Below are 23,983 nucleotides of genomic sequence, written 5' to 3' on the forward strand. Positions count from 1 at the left end.
CAATAAATACGATTGAATGAATGAACGAATGAGCCAACAACGGGCTCACAGTCTAGAGGGGGAGACAGACAACAAAACAACAACAACAAAACAAAACACGTGGACAGGTGTCGTCAGAAGAAATAGAATTAAAGCTAAATTCATTCATTCATTCATTCAATAGTATTTATTGAGCGCTTACTGTGTGCAGAGCACTGGACTAAGCGCTTGGGAAGTCCAAGTTGGCAACATATAGAGACGGTCCCTACCCAACAACGGGCTGAGTAGGGGCTGAACTGCTCCTCGGGGGCTCTCTGGGTCTCCAGCCCGAGGAACCGTGGCAGTTCCCGCTTTCGGGGGGATCCAGGACCCCAGAAGCTGCCAGGAGGACAGAGCACAGACCTGGGAATTAGAAGGTCACGGGTTTTAATCCCAGCTATTCATTCATTCAATCGTATTTATTGAGCGCTTACTGTGTGCAGAGCGCTGGACTGAGCGCTTGGGAAGTCCAAGTTGGCAACATCTAGAGACGGTCCCTACCCAACAGCGGGCTCGCAGGCTAGACGGGGGAGGCGGACAACAAAACGAAACATATTAACAAAATAAAATAAATAGAATAAATATGTACAAGTAAAATAAATAGAGTAAGCTATGCCACTCGTCTGCTGGGTGACCGCGGGCAAGTCACTTGACTTCTCCGTGCCTCAGTTACCTCATCTGTCAAATGAGGATTAAGACCGTGAGCGCCATGTGGACTGCGTCCAATCCGATTACCTTGTATCTACTACCCCAATGCTTGGAAGCCGCCCCCTCAAAATGCATCATTTTGCATTTTGCATGCCCTCCCTCTGCCCCTCCGCCAAGCTAGCTCTCTTCCTCCCTTCAAGGCCCTGCTGAGAGCTCACCTCCTCCAGGAGGCCTCCCCAGACTGAGCCCCTTCCTTCCTCTCCCCCTCGTCCCCGTCTCCATCCCCCCATCTTACCTCCTTCCCTTCCCCACAGCACCTGTATATATGTATATATGGTTGTACATATTTATTACTCTATTTATTTTACTTGTACACATCTATCCTATTTATTTTATTCTGTTGGTATGTTTGGTTCTGTTCTCTGTCTCCCCCTTTTAGACTGTGAGCCCACTGTTGGGTAGGGACTGTCTCTATGTGTTGCCAATTTGTACTTCCCAAGCGCTTAGTACAGTGCTCTGCACATAGTAAGCACTCAATAAATACGATTGATTGATTGATTGATCATTCCCAGATCCCGGCTGCAAGGCAGGCCCAGGCCACTCCCAAGCCGGGCGGATTCCCCTTGGCTCCCGGCTCGCCGGCTCGGATGAGCAGCGATGGCCCGGGTTAGTATAAAACTCGTCAGGCAGCTCGGGCCCCTCGGGCCCTACTATGTGGGACACGGTACTTAAAAATACATTTAAGCACATCGGCTCTGGGAAAACACGCGCCGGGCTGCCGAAGGCGGCCTGAGCCGCCGAAGTCCGGGAGTTAATCTAGATGGCATCTGGGCCTGCCGCGGATTACGTACTGAGGGGGTGGCGGCTCGCACTGGGCCCGAGGAAGCTTTAAATAATAATAATAATACTTGTAATTGAAATAATAGTCATAATTTAAAGGACAGGCGGCTGCGCTTCAACGGCAGAGGCGGGGCGGTGGGCTGGGGAAGGATTTGGGGCTGGCTCCTGGCGGAAAGTATTGTGGCCGGGTGGAAAAAGCCCGGACCTGGGTTCTAATCCCGCTCCGCTGCTTCTCTGCCGTGTGACCTCGGGTGAGTCACTTCGCTTCTCTGGGCCTCAGTTCCCTCATCTGTAAAATGGGGATTGAGATTGGGCGTCCCACGTGGGACAGGGGTTGTGTCCAACCTGATTTGCTTATACCCACCCCAGTGCTTAGTAAAATACCCGCACATAGTAAGCACTTAATACTATCAATCAATCAATCAATCGTATTTATTGAGCGTTTACTGTGTGCAGAGCACTGTACTAAGCGCTTGGGAAGTACAAGTTGACAACATATAGGGACAGTCCCTACCCAACAGTGGGCTCACAGTCTAAAAGGGGGAGACAGAGAACAAAACCAAACATAATAACAAAATAAAATAAATAGAATAGATATATACAAGTAAAATAAATAAATAAATAAATAGAATAAAATATGTACAAACATATATACATATATACAGGTGCTGTGGGGAAGGGAAGGAGGTAAGATGGGGGGATGGAGAGGGGGACGAGGGGGAGAAGAAGGAAGGGGGTAGTAGTAGTAGTACTACTACTACTATTATTAAGAAAGGGAAGTGGCTCCCACTGCTGGGTAGGGACCGTCTCTAGATGTTGCCAACTTGTACTTCCCAAGCGCTTAGTACAGTGCTCTGCACACAGTAAGCGCTCAATAAATACGATTGAATGAATGAATGGCCGAGGGGGTGGCCATTCTGCTCTGCCAGTGGTTTCTCTTCCAATCTTTTGAAGCGTCACGGATTCAAGATCTGCTATCCGTGAGATTAAAATTGCACAGAAATCAATCAATCAATCGTATTTATTGAGCGCTTACTGTGTGCAGAGCACTGTACTAAGCGCTTGGGAAGTACAAGTTGGCAACATATAGAGACAGTCCCCAGAAAGGCAGTGTTGGGTAGGGACTGTCTCTATATGTTGCCAACTTGTACTTCCCAAGCGCTTAGTACAGTGCTCTGCACACAGTAAGTGCTCAATAAATACGATTGATTGATTGAGTGATAATAATGTTGGCATTTGTTAAGCGCTTACTATGTGCAGAGCACTGTTCTAAGCGCTGGGGGGGGGATACAAGCTGATCAAGTTGTCCCACGTGGGGCAACATTTTACAGATGAGGGAACTGAGGCGCAGAGAAGTGAAGTGACTTGCCCAAGGTCACACAGCAGACAGGTGGCGGAGCCGGAATTTGAACCCACAACCTCTGACTCCAAAGCCCGGGTTCTTTCCACTGAGCCACGCTGCTTCTCATGAAGCATAGTCAGTCACCATCGAAGACTACGGCTCGGCAAGAAGCAGCGGAGCCGAGAGGAAAAGAGAGTAAGTCTGGGAATCAGGGGTTCAAAACCCGGCTTTGTTCTTCACCTCCTGTGTGACCAAGGGCAAATCGGCCAATTTTTGCTGTGCCTCAGTTCCCTCATCTATAAAATGGGGATTAAATACCCGTTCTCTCGTTTAGTCTGTGAATCCCATGTGGGCCTGGGAGAGTTCACCTCCTCCAGGAGGCCTTCCCAGACTGAGCCCCTCCCTTCCTCTCTCCCTCGTCCCCCTCTCCATCCTCCCCCGTCTTACCTCCTTCCCTTCCCCACAGCACCTGGACATATGTATATATGTGTGTACATATTTATTACTCTATTTATTTATTTTACTTGTACCTATCTATTCTATTTATTTTATTTTGTTAATATGTTTGGCTTTGTTCTCTGTTTCTCCCTTCTAGACTGTAAGCCCACTGTTGGGTAGGGACCGTCTCTATATGTTGCCAACTTGGACTTCCCAAGCGCTTAGTACAGTGCTCTGCACACAGTAAGTGCTCAATAAATACGATTGATTGATTGCTCCTCTATTTGCCCCAGCGCTTAAAACAGGGCTTGACACCTAATGAGTGCTTAACAAATACTGCAATCGGTATCATTGTTCTCCTCCCCCTCTCCATCCCCCCGGCCTTACCTCCTTCCCTTCCCCACAGCACCTGGATATATGTATATATATTTGTACATATTTATTACTCTATTTATTTATTCTACTTGTACATATCTATTCTATTTATTTTATTTTGTTAGTATGCTTGGTTTTGTTCTCTGTCTCCCCCTTTTAGACTGTGAGCCCACTGTTGGGTAGGGACTGTCTCTCTATGTTGCCAACTTGGACTTCCCAAGCGCTTAGTTCAGTGCTCTGCACACAGTAAGTGCTCAATAAATACGATTGATTGATTGATTGATTGCTCCTGTATTTGCCCCCGCACTTAAAACAGGGCTTGGCACCTAATGAGCGCTTAACAAATACTGCAATCGGTATCATTATTCTCCCCCCCCACCTTACCTCCTTCCCTTCCCCACAGCACCTGCATATATGTATATATGTTGTATTCATTCATTCATTCATTCATTCATTCAATCGTATTTATTGAGCGCTTACTGTGTGCAGAGCAATGTACTAAGCGCTTGGGAAGTACAAGTTGGCAACACATAGAGACAGTCCCTACCCAATAGTGGGCTCACAGTCTAGAAGGGGGAGGCAGAGAACAAAACAAAACATATTAACATAATAAATTAAATAGAATAAATATGTAGAAGTAAAATAAATAGAGTAATATCTACGTACAAACATATATACACATATACAGGTGCTGTGGGGAAGGGAAGGAGGTAAGGCAAAGGGGATGCAGAGGGGGAGGAGGGGGAGAGGAAGGAGGGGGCTCAGTCTGGGAAGGCCTCCTGGAGGAGATGAGCTCTCAGTAGGGCCTTGAAGGGAGGAAGAGGGATGTATGGATTTATTACTCTATTTATTTTACTTGTACATATCTATTCTATTTTATTTTGTTACTATGTTTTGTTTTGCTCTCCGTCTCCCCCTTCTAGACCGTGAGCCCACTGTTGGGTAGGGACCGTCTCTCTATGTTGCCAACTTGGACTTCCCAAGCGCTTACTACAGTGCTCTGCACACAGTAAGTGCTCAATAAATACGATTGATTGATTGATTGATTGACTCCGGAGTTGAGACAGATCATCTCCCTCTCTCGCACCCGAGTTATAACGAGATTCTCAGAGGAGCCGACGTTGGATCCTTAAAAAAGAGTCTTCTGCCATTTTTTTGTGTTAAAAAAAGATGAACACCAGTCATAATTCAATTATAACTGGCTTGTTTCCATTACACAATGTGCCTGCCTTTCCCATAGGTCTTCTCTCCAAAGAAAATGAAATAAATAAATCTTTGAATATATTATGTTCCTGTAACCTTTAAAAATAATGAGGATGAGGGGGGCTCCTGGAGTCTGAACGACCGAACAGCCCCCTTAGGGAAGGGAAGGCGGGGGGAAGGGCGTGGGCTCAGCCCATCACATTAGGGAAGCAGCGTGGCTCAGCAGAAAGAGCCCGGGCTTTGGAGTCAGAAGTCATGGGTTCAAATCCCGACTCTGCCAATTGTCAGCTGAGTGATTTTGGGCAAGTCAATTCACTTCTCTGGGCCTCAGTTACCTCATCTGTAAAATGGGGATTAAGACTGTGAGCCCAACGTGGGACAACCTGATCGCCTTGTAACGTCCTCAGCGCTTAAAACAGTGCTTTGCACATAGTAAGTGCTTAATAAATGTCGTTATTATTATTATCTGGGGCCAGAACGGACTCAAGAGCGAAGCAGCGTGGCTCAGTGGAAAGAGCCCGGGCTTTGGAGTCAGAGGTCGTGGGTTCAAATCCCAGCTCCGCCAATTGTCAGCTGGGTGACTTTGGCCTGCAGAGTCGGGGGGACGGCAGGGGGGGAGAGAAGAGGGTGGGTTACCTTTGGGCAAGTCACTTCACTGTGCCTCAGTTCCCTCACCTGTCAAATGGGGATGAAGACTGTGAGCCCCACATGGGACAACGTGATCACCCTGTATCTCCCCAGTGCTTAGGACAGTGCTTTGCACATAGTAAGCGCTTAACAAATACCATCATTATTATTACATCCACGGGAAGGGAAGACCCTCCCTTTCCCACGAGCCACATTAGAAATGAAGGTTTTTCTCTGGCTCTCTCAACCCCGTCCCCCTGGAAAAGTCTCAGGAGGGAGTGGACTCTTGTGGGGGCTGCAAAACGAACGAGTCGGGAGACGGGCCGGGACAGAGGGAAGCGGTTCGAGCATCGAGGTCCGGGAGGCGCGCCGGACGATTCAGACAGACGAAAAGGAACAAGGTTAAAATGAAGTTTATTAGGTTTTGTTTTTTTTTTTTTGCTTTTTTTAAAGTCGTTTGTCTTTTTTTTTTATATATAAAACTGTTTGTGAAACAGCTATCTTATTCCCATGGCCGAGTGACCCCTGAAAGATGCACTAACCCCCTCTTAAGGCCTTAACAAGAATTGGTCTTTTTTTGTAGCTTTTTTTCCCCCCCTCTTTTTTTTAAAACTCAGATGTTTAAAAATCATACAATTTACAAAACGAAAACGACAGAGAGAGTCCACACTGACGTTGCCCCCTACCTTTATAAAAACGAAAGAAAAAGAAGAGAACAAGGGTCGGCTGGGATTTCTCCACCGGCCTTGGCCCCCAGCGTGGACTCCGCCGACCCGAACGCGCTCTCCGTCTCTTCCCTGTCCCGGCCCTGGTGATTCCAGAGGGGGGAACAGCTCCCAGGGACCCAGGATACACAAGCTTTAGTGGCCTGCGGAGTCGGGGGGATGGCAGGTGGGGAGAGAAGAGGGTGGGTCCCCCCCCCCCCACCGGGACTCAGGTCCCCCCCACTCGGGCACCTGGCCGTGAGGATGCACACGGGCATATCGGAGAGCTTGACACCCGCGGGCGACACTCGAAATCTCAGCAGCTTTCCTCTGGTTTCCCCAGTCTTGTGACCTAAGAGATCGCTGTTCTTTCGGGGAAGCTCTCCCCCCTCCATCAACTTTACAAAAAACGAACCCCAAACCTAAAAATAATAATAAATAAATAGTGTTCCTTGAAATGAAAAATTTATTTTTTTTTTCGTTTAAACAACATCCCCCACGCATGGAAGCCTGAACCCTCCCTCCCCCATCCCAAACGCCCCCCCTCCCCCCCCCCCCCGCACCACACACACACACACACACTCGCACGCACGCGCGCACACACACACCGCACACTCGAGACAAAATTCATCATGAAACAACGGTTTCGATGTGTTTGGTTCCTGGTGTTTTGCTAAGTCTTTCCTCTTTAAATCTTGGGTGTAGTGTTACAGAAATTGGTGGGGGGGGGGGGGGGGGGGGACGGACCAGCCTCGCGATCCACCCCGCATCCCCGTTCCCTAACAAAACCGGAGCTCTTTCGGGAGCCTCGGTTGGATTTCGCCTATGTCAATTTCACTGCGGTTGGAGCGAATTTGGAGTTCCGGTCATTTTAAAATAGAATCGATGGATAAAAAGGGATAGCGCACCTTTCCATTTAAACAAAGTCTTTCCAGACTAAAAATAGATTTATATATATATATTTTTTTATCCCTCCCCTTTTAACTCCCCCCCCCAAATGCCCTGCCACCCTTCCCTCCCCCTGCCCTCCCGCCCCACCCCACCCTCCCCAAACATTGTCACTATGGAGATTGTGTCCATGGAAACAGCCATTCCGCCTCCTCGGGCATTTCCTGTGATGTCACCAGTCAAGTGTGATGAAAGAATTTATGAAGGAAGTGCTGGCATGGGCAGGCACATCAGGGGTGGGGGTGGGAGGGTCGTGGCTGCACACAGTGGGACAGAGATTCCATTCAGTCACGAGCGTCCACCACCTTCTTATCTCAACAGCCTAACCTGCAAGACAGAGAGGAGACGGCCACGTGAGGACACGGCTGCGGCTGCCGGGGACCGCCGGTCTCGTCCCCGGGGGGAGACCGAATCACTGCTAACGCCGGGCGTTTTCCCGTGTTGGGGAAGCTGGACCCGATGGACCGAGGTGGGCGGGGTGGGTGGGAAACAGAACGCGTACATAAATAATAATAATCAAAATAAATAAATGTTGACATTTGTTAAGCGCTTACTATGTGCTAAGCACTAAGCAATTAGGTTGTCCCACGTGGGGCTCACAGTCTTAATTGCCCAGCGTGGCTTAGTGGAAAGAGCCCGGCACATCATCATCGTTATTATAGAGAAGGCAGCGCGGCTTAGCGGAAAGAGCCCGGGCTTGGGAGTCGGAGGCCGTGGGCTCTAATCCCGGCACTTATCAGCTGTGTGACTTTGGGCAAGTCACTTCACTTCTCTGTGCCTCAGTGACCTCGCCTGTAAAATGGGGATCAAGACTGTGAGCCGCAAGTGGGACAACCTAATAACCTGTATCTGTCCCAGTGCTTGGCACATAGTTAGCGCTTAACAAATACCAACATTAATTAATTTACAGATGAGGTAACAGGCCCAGAGAAGTGAAGTGACTTGCCCAAAGTCACACAGCTGACAAGTGGCGGAGCCGGGATTAGAACCCAAGACCTCTGACTCCCAAGCCCGGGCTCTTTCCACTAAGCCACGCTGCCTTCTCTATAATAATGATGATGATGGTACTTGTTAAGCGCTTACTATGTGTCAAGCCATGTTCGAAGCGCTGGGGTAGATCCAAGTTCATCAGGTTGGACACAGTCCCGGTCCCACACGGGGCTCACACTTCTAACTTAACATACACAACTTCTCTGAGCCTCAGTTCCCTCATCTGTAAAATGGGGATTACGACTGTGAGCTCCACGTGGGACAACCTGATCACCTTGTATCCCCCCCAGCGCTTAGAACGGTGCTTTGCACATAGTAAGCGCTTAACAAATTCCATTATTATTATAATGGATAATGGATTATCTCCATTTTACAGATGAAGGCACTGAGGCCCAGAGAAGTGAAGTGGCTTGCCTGAGGTCATGACGCAGACATGGGGTGAAGCAGGATTAGAACTCGGGTCCTTCTGACCCCCAGCCTGGGGCTCTATCCCCTAAATTACGCTGCTTTTCTATAATCCCTCTAAATTGAGGGGCTTTTTCCCCTTGATGCCTCTAACCATCCTCACACGGATCGATCCACCCGCTCGCCCACCCATGTACCCACCCAACCATCGACTCATCCCTCCATATGCTCAATCAATGGTATTTACTGAACGCCACAAGAGGGGAGGGGTTTAATCAGGGAAGGCCTCTTGGAGGAGATGTGGAGTGGGGGGGTCAGAGAGAGGACAAGGCCAAGGGATCGGCGGGAAGAAAGATGAGACTGGGGTACGGTGAGCGGATGGCATCGGACGAGCGAAGGGTAGGAGTTGGGCCGAGGGAGAGCGGATTAAGTGCCTTAAAGCCGATGGAAAGGAGTTTCGGTTTGAAGTGGAGATGGGTGGGCGACCACTGGAAGTTTTGGAAGAGAAGGGAGACGCGGATCGAGTGGCTTCGTAAGAAAAATGATCCAGGAAACAAAGGGAAGTACGGACTGGAGAGGGGAGAGACGGGAGGCAGGGAAGTCGGCGAAGAGGCTGATGGAGTAATCAAGGCAAGATATAATTATTTGGATCAGCACGGCAGCCAGCGATCTGGATGGAGAGGAAGGGGCGGATTCTAGAGATGTCGTGAAGGTAGAACCGACCGGATCCGAGACGGATCGGATGTAACGGGTCGGATGAGAGAGAGAGATGAGTCGAGGAGAACGCCAAGGTTGTGGGCTGGTGAGACAGGGAGGAGGGGGGTTTGTGTACAGTAATGGGAAAGTCGGGGAGAGGAGAGGGTGTGGGTGGGAAGATGAGGAGTTTTGTTTCTGATCTGTTGTCTGAGGTGGCGGGCGGGACATCCAAGCAGAGATGTCTTGGAGGCGGGAGGATATGTGAGACCACAGAGAGGAGTTGGGCCTGGAGAGGGAGATTTGGGAATCATCCGCGTCGGGGCAGTCGTTAAAGCTGTGATGAGTGAATAAGGGAGTAGATGGAGTGTAGTAGGGGGTGTAGATGGAGAACAGAAGGAGACCCAGAACTGAGCCTTAAGGGACTCCCCCAGTTAGGGGGTGGGAGGCAGAGGAGCCGGTGAAAGGAAGTGAAAAGGAGTGGCCAGAGAGCCAAGAAGAGGACCAGGAGAGGACAGTGTTAATAATAATAATGATGATGATGATGGTATTGAGTACAGTGCTCTGCACACAGTAAGCGCTCAATAAATACGATTGAATGAATGAAACACTTCCTATGTGCAAAGTACTGTTCTCAGCACTGGGGAGGTTAAAAGGTGATCAGGTTGTCCCACGGGGGAGCTCACGGTCTTAATCCCCATTTTACAGATGAGGTAACTGAGGCCCAGAGAAGTGAAGTGACTTGCCCAAAGTCACACAGCTGACAACTGGCAGAGCCAGGATTTGAATTCCTGACCTCTTTTACTTGTACATATCTATTCTATTTATTTTATTTTGTTAGTATGTTTAGCTTTTGTTCTCTGTCTCCCCTTTTAGACTGTGAGCCCACTGTTGGGTAGGGACTGTCTCTATATGTTGCCAACTTGTACTTCCCAAGTGCTTAGTCCAGTGCTCTGCACACAGTAAGCGCTCAATAAATACGATCGATCGATTGATTGATTGATTTCCACTGAGCCACGCTGCTTCTCTGCTGTTAATACACTGCTGTTAATAAAGCCAATCCAGAAGAAGGGGCTGCTGAGCGAGCCTAGTAGATTAGGATGGAGTAGAGGCCATTGGATTTGGCAAGGAGGAGGTCACTGGTGGACCATTTTCCACTGAGTGAATGGGCGTGGGAAGGTGGATTGCAGGGGAGCAAGGAGAGAACTGGAAGCAGCAGGTGCAAACAACTTGCTAAGGAACGGCAGGACGGAGATGGGGCAATCGAAAGCTGGAGGGTGATGGTGGGTCAAGCGAGGCTACGTGGACATATTTGAAAGTATGAGAAAGGAGCCACTGGAGAGTGGGAGGTTGAAGATACTAATAATAATGATGATGGCATTTGTTAAGCGCTTACTATGTGCAGGGCACTGTTCTAAGCGCTGGGGAGGTTACAAGGTGATCAGGTTGTCCCACGGGGGGCTCACAGTCTTAATCCCCATTTTACAGATGAGGGAACTGAGGCCCAGAGAAGTGACTTGGCTGACAAGTGGCGGAGCCGGGATTTGAACCCGTGACCTCTGACTCCCGAGCCGAGGGGGCACTCGGCCATCCAACATCCCACCCACATCCATATTCATCCATCCACCCACGTGCCCACCTGCCCTTCCAGCCAATGCCCCTAAAAACCAGGAGAGGCCTAGCAACAGCAGTCAAGCCAGGTTAGCTCTCAGGGCCCGTTTGAACGCAATTGGGCAACTGCAGTTTGGACACGCCTACGCGGTGATGTGAACTCCTTGGCGCGAGGTCCTATTTGTGAGGAAACATGACCCAGAGCAAGGCTGGAGTTACACAAAGGGTTTAGCTTGCCAGGCCTGCCGCTAAGGCAAGGACCCGCAACTAGAAGCTCCTTTGTCCCGGGAATAAATGTTTTCTCTCCCGCTCTCCGTGTTCTGGGCAATCGATCTGAAACCCCGATTTTTCCACGGTTCATCGGAATACGCCGGCGCCTCCGGAGACACGGCGGGAGGATCGACCGGCCAGGAGTGCCGGGATCCGTGCCTGGATTTGACGGTTTAATGGCGGGATTGTGTGTGAGATTCCCCCGAGGCAAAACGGTAAAAATTCCAAGGAATTCTGGCAATTCGAGAAGCCTCAAGCGAAGGAGCCAGAAATACAACCCGGGCCACACCCTCCTGCCAGCTTTCTAAAAACACTTCAATCTGCTGGCAAGTGGCCAGTGCAGAAATCACTCCCCGGTACTCCTCCTTCCCCCTCTCTCAAAGAGTGTGTGCGTGTATGTTTAAACTAATACTCTGGAACAACCCTCCTGCTAAACTAAGGTGCAGCTCTGCAAATGGTAAGCGCTTAATAAAGACTATTATAATGCACTTGGGACAATCCCTCCTGAGCACTTTGGTCCACACCCCACCGACAATCACGCACTTTCCTTATATTCTGTTGCTTCCCCTGTTTGGAATACATTTCAATGTCTCTCTTCCCGGCTAGATCGTACGGCCTCTAGGGCAGGGATCGCGTCTCCTTTTTATTATTCCAGTGTTCCCTTCCAGTACAGCGCTTAGTACAGTCCCATGGACCCAAGAGGTGCTCAATATATAGGGCTGAAAGAGTCTACTTTATGCCCGGTGGGAGGAGCGTGTGGGGCCCCAGATAACTAGAGAATGGCGCACAATTCCCACTTGTGACCAGAGAGGTGGAATGATGGAAAACTACCGGCTTTTCCGCTCCCTCAGCTCTAGCCTGGCTCCCGAGATGAGCCCACTACCGATATTCACGAGCCGGAGGCTGGCGAGAAGGTGGGGATCGGAGGGGCTGAAACCCTTCAACTTCTTACGGGGAAAGGGGGTTTTTTTTGACGGTATTATCGAAGCAGAGCGGCTTCGGGGCTCCAGGGCATTTCCATCGGGCCGGGCGCCGGGAGCCACGGATTCAGGCTCTGGATTCTCCCCGTGACCTGCTGGGTACCTTTGGGCACCGTCTTTTGGGTCACGTCTCCGTCCCCGTTTCTGCCCGGGGAAGATGGAGAGAAGGCTTGCCCTTTCCGACCTCCCGGAGTCAAATGAGACGGAGGGTGGGGAGGTGATTTGGGAAGAGTGATTTATACACTCGCTCAGGGAACTGTCGTGATTTCCGTCATCAATTTCAAAGACTAAGGCACCTCAGCGGGACATGTGACAAGCCCACTGTGAAAATCCTTCAAGGGGGCAGTAGGATGGATGGCCAAACCCTTGTCTGGAGCAGAGTATGACTTCATTCATTCATTCAATCGTATTTGTTGAGCGCTTACTGTGTGCAGAGCACTGTACTAAGCGCTTGACATCAGGATAGAGCCAGACTATGCTCCTTGCGATGTGGATGACGATGCAATTTATCCAGTGCTTACTGTGGGCCAAGTACTGTGCTAAGACCTGGGCCTCTGTCCCTCAGGGATCTTAAGGTCTCCCAAGGAGGGAGGGTGGGCTTCTCACCCCCATTTTAAAGAGGAGGAAACTGAGGGCCAAAGGTGAAGTGACTTGTCTAAGGTCCCACGGCAGGTCAGGGGCAAAGCTGGGAGTAGAATCTGGGGCTTTAAACTCCCAGCCCCCGGCACTCTTCCCACTGTGAACGTCACACGTCAATCTAGTAGCACAAATCATCATCACTACTTCACGGCATTCACTGTCTTTAAAAAAGGAGATGTCCGAGGAGAGGAATTCGGTGTCCTGTGCCGTCTTAAGCCATTACGGACAATAAAACACCCTGATCTTGGTGTGGCCACCCCGCTCGCTGACCTCAAAAATCGCCCTAGCGCGAGCTCTGTCTGGACTGTGACCCGGCTGGGCTGGGAGGCGGCTGCTCCACAGCTCAGCCACTCCTACTAGCCCACACCGGTTACTCTCAACTATTGTGCTGGGCATTTCAAGTATATGTAAAAAAAGAACACGTTTCAGAGAGATTATCCGCAAGCCCCGGTTTCTGGACCATTTCTTGCTCCTATTGGGCCTGCTCCCTCCATTCTGGCCAGGTCAGCCCATTCCCTCTCTATCCCCAGTTCATCTCCCGCCCTTCCCCCTCGCCGTCGGCCCCCTCAGGCTGGCCTAGTCTGTCTCGCTTGGCACCAGGGGACGGCGGGCTCGTTGCCAGCTGCCCAGACCCCGCCCTGAGCTTTCCCATTCCCAACTGGCCTGAGCTCTAGCGCTGGGTAGATACACACCCAACAGATACACACCCAACACCGTCATTTTCTCTATCTCCAAACTCTACCCTCTCTCTCTCTTCAGGGCCCTTAAAAAATAAAAAAAAATCCCACCCACAGGCTACTGAGGTATCCTCCTACTGGGAGACGTAAGGGGATGCGTGAAGACCAGTTTTGAATCTCTTCTTACCCAATCGAGTGAATCCCCGGGGCTCCCAGGACCCTGGGAGTGTCTGCCAAAAGCAGGGAGGGGTTGTTGCTCTTCCCTTTCCCAGGGACTGGAAGTGAAGGAGGGGAGAGCAGGGGTGCTGTTTAGAGCACAGACCACAGGTGCCCTCTGGTCAATGTCCTCTGCCAGGATCCTCTGCTTCCAGAATGGTGGGATGGGACGGCGGGTCTTGGGCCTTGCCCCGGTGAGGTCCCTGACAGCGGGCTGGATCCTGGCCACGGGCCCAACTTTAGCCCTACAGGTCCAAAATCACCACTGACCTCTGGGTCGCTTCCGCGACCGATCACCGTGATACGAGCAAACGCGTTCCGCGGGGAACTCACATTTCCGGAACAGCAAAATGGCCAAACCCCAACAGAGCGACAGGCCTGTTTCCCCATCGGCAGGCAAAAACTCCCGGGTTGTCCAAGGAGATGCCTTAGACAACCTGCAGAAGGGAAAACGCCTGACCCCTAAACTGATCTTCCTGGCCCACCTCCACAGAAGGTTTGTCGGGCTAGGGGAAACGGCAAAGCCCTTCATTTTTATTTACGTAACCACCTAACCTTTTTCTGAACCTGCCGGAGCCTCTTGCTCTAAATTTCAATCTGCAAGGGCAAGTTCAAGTTGTACAGGTTGCATTTTTGCGATCAAGGTGTTTCCTTTATTCACTTCTCGACATTTCGCCGTATCCCTCAGCGCTTTCGCTGTCGGGGAGGGTGGGGTCGGAGCCGCCCGCCAGTTCTAGCTGCCACAGAAACAAGTTCGGGCAGCTCCGGGCACAGGACACACCATCGCGGATAATGCCTCCGCCCGCTGAGAACCTGAGGGGTAAGATGAGGTCTCTAACCCAGTAAGGCTTAGGTTTTTAAAGAAAGAAAGGAAGTTGTAAAAAAAAATTCTACTCAGTGGGAATAGACTGGGGCTTCGGGAATGGGCAATTAGTAGAAACTTGTCCCAAACAGGTGGCCGCAGGGCTTGGAGGAAGAGGGGAATTTTTCAATGTACTAGTAGAGGATTTCAATCTACCAGCCCTCTCCTTAGAGGGCTGAAAGGCCCTGGGCCAATGGCAGATCCTTGGAAACGTGCCCTCATTTCCTGGCGGGAAGAGCCACGGACATGAACCACTCTCCTGGGTGGGGAGTTTGGACCTCACGGAGGGCGCAGCCCACACAATCGGAGAAGCTTGACCGCTCCCTCGCAGAAGGCGGCTCCTCTCTGTGCCCCCGCCAGGCTGAGGTGCCCTTCAGGGTTGCCTGAGGGTCAGACGACCCCCCCACTCTGGGTCTGGACTTGCTCCAAGCTAGCTCTCTTCCTCCCTTCAAGGCCCTGCTGAGAGCTCACCTCCTCCAGGAGGCCTTCCCAGACTAAGCCCCTTCTTTCCTCTCCCCCTCGTCCCCCTCTCCATCCCCCCGTCTTACCTCCTTCCCTTCCCCACAGCACCTGTATATATATATATATATATATATGGTTGTACATATTTATTACTCTATTTATTTATTTTACTTGTACATTTCTATCCTACTTATTTTATTTTGTTGGTATGTTTGGTTCTGTTCTCTGTCTCCCCCTTTTAGACTGTGAGCCCACTGTTGGGTAGGGACTGTCTCTATGTGATGCCAATTTGTACTTCCCAAGCGCTTAGTACAGTGCTCTGCACATAGTAAGCGCTCAATAAATACGACTGATTGATTGATTGATTGCTCCAGGCTGGACCGGCAAACTGGGGAGTAAGTAGGTCCTCCCTTCTCAGCCAGGCCCGAGCCCCCAAAAGCCCCGCAGCTCCAGCCGGACCTCCCTGGAAGTGACACCCTGAGTGACCCCTCCTGCCCCCCTGGCTCTCTGCCGGGCTGGAAAAACGGGTCCGGCCGGTTTGCGGGCAAGGCGGATTCTGTCACCTTGTGTCCCCCACCTCCTCCCCGCTCGAGGGACAACGGATACGAAGAAACCCGAGGGGAAGTTTTTTCAAGGGAAGGAGTGCGGGGGCTGACAGAAGGCAGAGCAACAGGGGACAGAGGTCAGTTGGGGAAGGTTGGGAGAAGAGAGCAGCCGGTCTGTGGCTCCCCGGGGCCAAGTGGAAAACCCGGGCCCCGATCAGATCCTCCGCGTGCTCTCCCGGGGCCCCGGCCTCTCTCCCTGCCCAGGAGAGAGAGACAGAAAGAGAGAGAGACCTGCTGGGGCAGTGGGGGGGAAACTGTCCGGGTTCCCCCAACTCACCTGTGCTTGCTTTTATTTCCATTCCCACGAGCACACTGCCCCCCTCACCCCCGCTCCGACTGCTCTGTGCTGAGGCTGCCTTTGACCGTCTTGTTCTGCAAGGGGGGAAGAGGGCAGGGGAGGAGAGGCTGACGGGCGGGGAGCCGACGGGAAGCAGGGGACAGCAGGCGGAAAGCGGAGGGAAAAGCACACGGAAAATGGAGGAAAAAGAAGAGAAAGTCAGTACGGGGAAGAGGCGCTCACGTTCGCGGGAGGTTTTCCGACAGGGTTTTCCAGGAGAAAAAGCAAGGTTAAAAATCCGAGGCTTGACTGGAAAGGGGAGCTGTACGAGGCCCGCGGCACAGGTGCCACCCGAACGCCTGCCCTTCGGGTTTTCATTGTGGGCAGCAAATGGGTCTGTTTACTGTTCCACTGGACTTTCCCAAGTGCTTGGTACAGTGCTCTGCACACAGTAGAAGCGCTCAATAAATACGACTGAATGAATGAAGGTGGGCAGAGACGGGAGCGGTTGACCTGGCCGGGCCCGACTGCTACGAACGAGCCGCACGAGGACCACCAGGTGTCAGCACAACCCTGGGCAGGGGAACACGGACCCTCGTCAACACCACAAGATCCCGGGAGTTTGGGTGAGCGGAGACACACGGAGACACACACGCACACACACTCCAGAAGACAAACCTCTCCCCCTCGATATCCAACCTCCCCTCTTCCGAGAGCTAACCCCACCCCAGCCAGCTCCTCTGCCCACCAAGGACCCGGCGGGCGAGTCCCACTGCCCCTCCCCGACTTCCTGGAACTCCAGGGTGCGGAAGTCGAGCGCTCCCATAATAATAATAGTAATGATGGCATTTATGAAGCGCTTACTATGGGCAAAGCACTGTTCTAAGCGCTGGGGAGGTTACAAGGCAATCAGGTTGTCCCACAGGGGGCTCTCCATTTTCCACATGAGGTAACGGAGGCCCAGAGAAGTGATTTGCCCAAAGTCACACGGCTGACATTTGGCAGAGCCAGGATTTGACCCCATGACCTCTGACTCCAAAGCCCGTGCTCTTTCCACTGAGCCATGCGGCTTCTCTGCTTCCACGCTGCTTCCCATCTTGGGGTCGCCGAGGCGGGAAAAGGATGGAGCTTTCCCGGCGCTCCAAATCCGCTCTTCCCATCTTTTCCCTCTCCGGCCAACTCAAGGAGGCCCTGGGCCCAACCTCAACGGCAAAGGCCGGTCCAGCCAGGCGTCCCCCGAGCCCCCGGCCCATCCGCGGGGAACGCTACCAGCGGCAAGGACCCCGGCTTCCCGTCTCAAGCTCAGCGGAAGAAAGGATTTGGGGAGGCAGGAACCCCAGTTCTCCGGATCTGGGCCCCGGGCTTGAGCCGGAGCCGCCAAACCCTCGCAACCGACCGGGTCGGGAAAGGAAACCTTAGCGGGGGAGGAGAGCAGAACTTTCTGAACCGGGTCCAGCCACTGAACCCCTCCTGGCTCACTTATTCTTCCACATCCAGGCAGGAAATGAAACTCACTCCCAACTCTCCACTGACAAGACAGCTCCCCTAAAACCAGTCTGCTGCAGGACGCCTAATCCCGGGAGGGAGCGGGGATTCCAAAAGCGGGAGGAACTGGGCGAAGAGATCTTACCTTGTGCTTGGGGCACCTCACTGAGAAATTCTCTTCGTTTAGTAAACAATCTGCAACAGAGAAGAGGCGAGTTAGCTGGACACTCGGTCCCCGTCACGGGAGTCGCGTGCGTCGCTTCCCACCTCTGGAAAATCAGAATCACTCTCTGGAAAATAATGACGTCGACGGGTGTCACGCTCCTAGAGCAATTCGGAAGGCCAAATCCAGGCCTTCTTCAGCCTGCACATTTCACACCAAAGGAAAGAATGAGACATGCTCCTCTTTATCCACCTTCTCCCCCGCCCCGCGTGGATTATCAAACCTATCGGGAAAGATCTGCTCCGATCTAGGGTCCCGCTTTCCGGGCCGAGCAGACTGGTCCCGTGGGACAAGCGCATCTAACACGAGACAGGAAGGTGAAGGTCCTGTTACTGTTCCTTGAATGAATCGATTGATCAGTGGTATGTACTGAGCATTTTACTGCGTGCAAAGCACTGTACGGAGCCCATGGGAGAGTGCAATAGAGTTGGCAGACCTGATTCCTGCCCTCGAGGAGCTTACAATCTTGTGGAGATAAAACACGACTAATTCCGACTTCCAAATTCGGGGATCGGCTTAGTTTTGTTCTTATACTAGCAGTGAGAACTCCGGGGGGCTGCCAGGCGAGGTAACAAGGGAACTTCGGCGAGCCAGACTCGGACATGGAATGAACGAATTCCCTTTGAAGATGATATCTGCTGGAAGTGATTAAGATCCAGCGGTCCCATCTGATTCCTGTCTGTTGAACTCTCTCCGGACGTCCGGCACCGTACGATGCTCTACCCCGCTGGGAAGCAGAACGGAGACCACGTGGTCCCTGCTCTCATGATGCGGACGCTTTAATCAGGGTTCAACCTGGAGCCTAGCCCTGCAACGATGCACTTAGTCAATCGATAGTACTTACTGACTGCTCGCTCTGTGAAGGGCACTGCATTAAACGCTTAGGAGAGTACAAAAGAGTATGGAGACAGATCCCCGCTCTCATGGAGCTTATGATCTAGTGGGGGAGACAGACGCTAAGATAAATTCCTAGCACATCTTGGAATCCCCCAAGGCGCGATAAAGTCGTTAGCACCCATAAGGCCTTAGAACACGTCGACTTAAACCCGTACCCTACTGTTTAAACGCTAACTCAAACACTGGTGCCCTGCCCCTTCTTCTTCCTAAGTTACCTTAGGTTTTGTCTTCCCCACCAAGCCATAAGATCCCTGAGGGCAGGGATTATACCTACTAACGTAATCTTCCAAGTGCACAGAACAGTGCTCTGCACACAGCAGGTGTCCAATAAATACCGATAAGGTTCCCAAGACTCTTTCTCTAATTTGGCCTTTACTGTTGGGTATCCAACCTGAAAAAGTCAATTTGGCCAGGTCTTTGACAGCTTCCCATCACATAACAACAATAATTATTGTGGCATTCATTAAGTGCTTATTGGATACCAGGCAGTAGGGTAGATACAAGATTATCAGGTTAGATGCAGTTCCTGCCCATAATAATAATAATAATAATGATATTTAAGCACTTACCGTGTGCCAGGCACTGGGGAGGATAAAAGCAATTTGGGTTGGACACAGTCCCTGTCCCAGGTGGGGCTCAGAGTCTCAATCCCCATTTTACAGATGAGATAATTGAGGCCCAGAAAAGTGAAGTGACTCGCCCGGGTTCACAGAGCAGAGACGTGGCGGAGCTGGGATTACAACCCAAGACCAGGCCTGTGCTCTATCCATTACTCCAGGCCGCTTCCCCCTCTTGGGGCCTTTAGTCTAAAGGGGGACAGAGAACAGGGATTTCTTCCCCGTTTTACAGATGAGGAAACTGAGGCTCGGAGAAGTGAAGTGACTTTCCCATGGTCACACAACAGGTAAGTGGCGGAAATCCACCAGTGGGTTCCAATCCCGGCTCCGCCAACAGTCAGCTGTGTGACTTTGGGCAAGTCACTTAACTTCTCTGAGCCTCAGGTCCCTCATCTGTAAAATGGGGATTAAAACTGTGAGCCCCCCGTGGGACAACCTGATCACCTTGTAACCTCCCCAGCGCTTAGAACAGTGCTTTGCACATAGTAAGCGCTTAACAAATCCCATCATCATCAAGTGGCGGAACCAGAATTTGAACCCGGGTCCTCCTTCTTCCACGCCTGTGCTCTTTCCACGAGGCCAAGCTGTTTCTCTAACCTCAAAATATCAACGCTACCTGGGCCGGCCCATCTCCGGGCCAGGGGCTCACAAAGTCAGCAAGTCCCTGCTAAACTCCAATCCCACCCCCCCAAGAAATAGCACGGCAGTAAATAACATGTGTTAATTTTAAACCCTCAAGTACGTAGCGTGACCAAGGTTTCCTGCTGTTCCAATCTGCCGGAAGAGTTTACGGAACAGCAGGAGACAGACAACCACAGCTCCAGGGACGGCGAGGCCAGCCTGGTCCCAAGTCGGGTTACTCGGAGCGAGGCGAGGGATGCTTTATCGTTAAATTAGCCAGAGACGCTGTCCTTCCCCAGGAGGTAGGAACGGATCGCTCGGTTCCCCTTCCACGACTGGTTCCCGTCACACCACTCAAAGGCCGCTATTCGGAATCAATCGGAATAAGCCGAGGAAGCTTCTCATTTGCTGCCGCTCCCCAGGCCGATATGAAGGAAAATTGAACCGGATCCAGCCCGACAGCTCTGGACACCCGTGTCTTCCGGCCGGAAGGGCAGCGTTAGCTTTTCTTCCGACCAGTCTCACTCCGTGAGGATCTGGGCAGGGAGGTCTTTCCTGCATCTTTCATTTCTACATCTCCGGTCTACGGGAGTCTGCTGTTAATACTACTGCTACTACTAATAGTAATAATAATTACAGTCTTTGTTAATAATAATAATGATGATGGCATTTGTTAAGTGCTTACTATGTGCAAAGCACTGTTCTAAGCACTGGAGGGGATATGAGCAGCATGGAGAAGCAGCATGGCTCAGTGGAAAGAGCACGGGCTTTGGAGTCAGAGATCATGGGTTCAAATCCCGGCTTTGCCAATTGTCAGCTGTGTGACTTCTAGACTGTGAGCCCGCTGTTGGGTCGGGGCCGTCTCTATAAGTTGCCAACTTGTACTTCCCAAGCGCTTAGTACAGTGCTCTGCACACAGTAAGTGCTCAATAAATACGATTGAATGAATGAATGACTTTGGGGAAGTCACAACTTCTGTGCCTCAGTTCCCTCACCTGTAAAATGGGGATTTAGACTGTGAGCCCCACGTGGGACAACCTGATCACCTTGTAACCTCCCGCTTAGAACAGTGCTTTGCACATAGTAACCGCTTAATAAATGCCACCACTATTATTACAAGGTGATGAGGTTGTCCCACGTGGGGCTCACAGTCTTAATCCCCATTTTCCAGATGAAGTAACTGAGGCCCAGAGAAGTTAAGTGACTTGCCCAACGTGCTTACTATGTGCCAGGCACCGTACTAAACTCTGGGGTGGGTACAAGAAAATCGGCTTGGACAGAGTCCCTGTCCCACTTGAGGCTCACAGTCTCAACCCTCTTTTTACAGATGAGGGAAATGAGGCCCGGAGAAGTGAAAGTGACTTACCCGAGGTCACACAGCAGATAAGTGGCGGAGTCGGGATTAGAATCCATGGCCTTTCGATTCCCGGGCCCGGGCTCTGGCGACTAGGGCAGGCTGCTTCCATCTGTACCTTGTCTGTGGGCGGGCTCTCGGCCTCCACATGTGAGGGGGAAGCCAGAGGCGAGGCGAGGCTCGCCCCATCTCAGTCAATACCGCGGAAATCAGAGGGTGGAAGGGGTGTGGCCCAGTGCCTAGAGCCCGGGAATCAGAAGGACCTGGCTTCTAGTCCCAGCTCCGCCACTTGTCTGCTGTGTGACCTTGGGCCAGTCACTTCACTTCTCTGGGCCTCAGTTACCTCATCCGTAAAATGGGGATTAAAACTAGGAGCCCCCCATGGGACAACCTGATCACCTTGCAACCTCCCCAGCATTAGAACAGTGCTTTGCACATAGTAAGCGGTTAATAAATGCCATCATCATCATCATTATTATTCTCTGGGAGAGTTCACTTAATAATAATAATGTTGATACCAACATTAGTTAGTTGATACCAATCTCTAGATGAAATTTCACATCTCTTCGCACAGTAATAATAATAATAATGATAACAAGCTCATCATGGGAAGGTAACATATCTAAAGAGTCTGTGGTACATATTTACTATTCTATTTATTTTATTTTGTTAATACGTTTTGCTTTGTCGTCTGTCTCCCCCTTCTAGACTGTGAGCCTGCTGTTGGGTAGGGACCGTCTCTATATGTGGCCAACTTGGACTTCCCAAGCGCTTAGTACAGTGCTCTGTACACAGTAAGCGCTCAATAAATACGACTGAATGAATGAATATTGTACTTTTCCAAGTTCTAATGTGCTTTGCATACAGTAAACACACAATACCACTGATGATGATGGTGATTTTTTTTAGGGTTTATTATGTACTCTATTATTATTATGCTTATATATTATTGTAATTATATCAATCATCATTAATATTATACTTATTATTAATTAATTATAATTATATTATTATTATTATCTTTATTATGAGAAGCAGCGTGGCTCAGTGGAAAGAGCCCAGGCTTTGGAGTCAGAGGTCATGGGTTCAAATCCCAGCTCTGCCAACTGTCAGCTGTGTGACTCTGGGCAAGTCACTTACCTTCTCTGTGCCTCACTTAACCTCATCTATAAAAGGGGGATTAAGACTGTGAGCCCCACGTGAGACAACCCGATTACCTTGTATCCTCCCCAGCGCATAGAACAGTGCTTCGCACATAGTAAGCGTTTAGTAAATGCCATCATTATTATTATTACTCTAACTAGCACTACTGCAGGGCTAAGCACTTAGTACAGTGCTCTGCACACAGTGAGTGCTCAATAAATACAACTGAATGAATGAACACAGGATAACCAGGTTAGACACAGTCCCTGTCCCACATGGGGCTCACGGTCTAAGTAGGACATATTTAATCCCCATTTTGCAGATGGAGAAGTTGAGGCAGTGAAGTGAACTTGCTCAAGGTCAAACCATGAGTAAGTGGTGGAGCTGGGATTGGAATAATCATCATCATCAATCGTATTTACTGAGCGCTTACTGTGTGCAGAGCACTGTACTAAGCGCTTGGGAAGTACAAATTGGCAACATATATCCAGGTCCTCTGACTCCCAAGCCTGGGTTTTATTATTTTTTTTAAGTAAACTCCTTAAGGGCTGGGACTTCATGCTTATTTTAATTTTGCCTTTCTGTTTAACTTTGTCTCATCGTCTAGGCTGGTGCTGAAAACCGAAGGGCTCAGAGAATGTCTTTTGATGGAGGAGGCCGCCAAAACTGGGAGGTGAAGGCTGGAGGAAATGAGCGTGAGTAGTGGTAATAACAGGGGCAATCATTCATTATGCGCTTTCTTTGTGCAGAGCACTATACTCAGCACTGGGAAAAAGTACACAGGTGGGAGTGAGATCCCCGTCCGCCTGAGCCGGTGGCCCCCTCTGCCCCCAAATCCATAAACACGTGGACACCGACAATCCGCAGGCCTCTGCCACGTGACGTTCCTGGGGTGATGGAGAAGGATTCGCCAGGAATAGTAGAGAGGGTGGTAATACATGCCCACTGAGTGCCCACCGTGGGCAGGGAACGTGTCTGCCAAATCTGTTGGATAGTACTCTCCCAAGTGCCTAGCAGGGTATGCTCTGCACATAAGAAGCGCCCAATAAATACCACCGACGACGATGAGTGCCCACTAGGTACAAAGCACCTTACCCTGCCCACCGTGGGCTTCCACTTTAACGGCCGAGACAGACGGACTGTTGAGCTGCCAGCGACTGCCTGGGGAGGGGAGAGGGGAGGAGTCAGTGGACTACGGGCCTGGATCGCCCGGGCCCCAGTAATAATAATAATGATAATAATAATGATGGCATTTATTAAGCGCTTACTATGTGCAAAGCACTGTTCTAAGCGCAGGGGAGGTTACAAGGCAATCAGGTTGTCCCTCGGGGGACTCACAGTCTTAATCCCCATTTTACAGGCGAGGTAACTGAGGCCCAGAGAAGTGAAGTGACTTGCCCAAAGTCGCACAGCTGACAATTGGCAGAGCCGGGATTTGAACCCATGACCTCTGACTCCGAAGCCCGGGCTCTTTTCTACTGAGCTACGGCTAAGTCCCAGCCAGCTACCCAGAGACCAAAGGCCCTTCTGTGGCCAGGGAAGTTTTAAACGGATCTCTGCGAGACGGCCGTACCAAGTACGATTCCCGCCTGGGTTCTTTCGGGATGGAGAGAGACAGGCTAGATCTTCCCTTTCTCCCGCCAAGGAAGACTCTTCATCTGGGGCGGAATTGTTCGTGAAAAACCACCTTTCTCTCCTTTTTCTCCTCCTCCTTAATCGGTACGGGAATCACAAGAAAACGGATTTTCACTGTCCACTCCTGTGCCGGTGACAGGACCGCCGTCGCGACAGTAACCAAACACACTACCAGGAG

At 50.9% G+C, this 23,983-nt stretch overlaps 1 protein-coding gene across 1 annotated transcript in view; it reads right to left on the bottom strand.

The window, feature by feature from the left end:
* Positions 1-7,248: 7,248 nt before the first annotated feature.
* TCF20 (transcription factor 20) overlaps positions 7,249-23,983 on the bottom strand; it is a 108,237-nt gene continuing 91,502 nt past the window's right edge. Inside the window, 3 exon segments of the mRNA XM_038756225.1 lie at positions 7,249-7,470; positions 15,831-15,925; positions 17,461-17,510. Of these exon segments, the coding sequence (XP_038612153.1) occupies positions 15,875-15,925; positions 17,461-17,510 (101 nt within the window). The 3' untranslated portion in view covers positions 7,249-7,470; positions 15,831-15,874.

Source organism: Tachyglossus aculeatus, chromosome 14 (genome assembly GCF_015852505.1).
Source record: "Tachyglossus aculeatus isolate mTacAcu1 chromosome 14, mTacAcu1.pri, whole genome shotgun sequence".
Classification (NCBI taxonomy): Eukaryota; Metazoa; Chordata; class Mammalia; order Monotremata; family Tachyglossidae; genus Tachyglossus; species Tachyglossus aculeatus.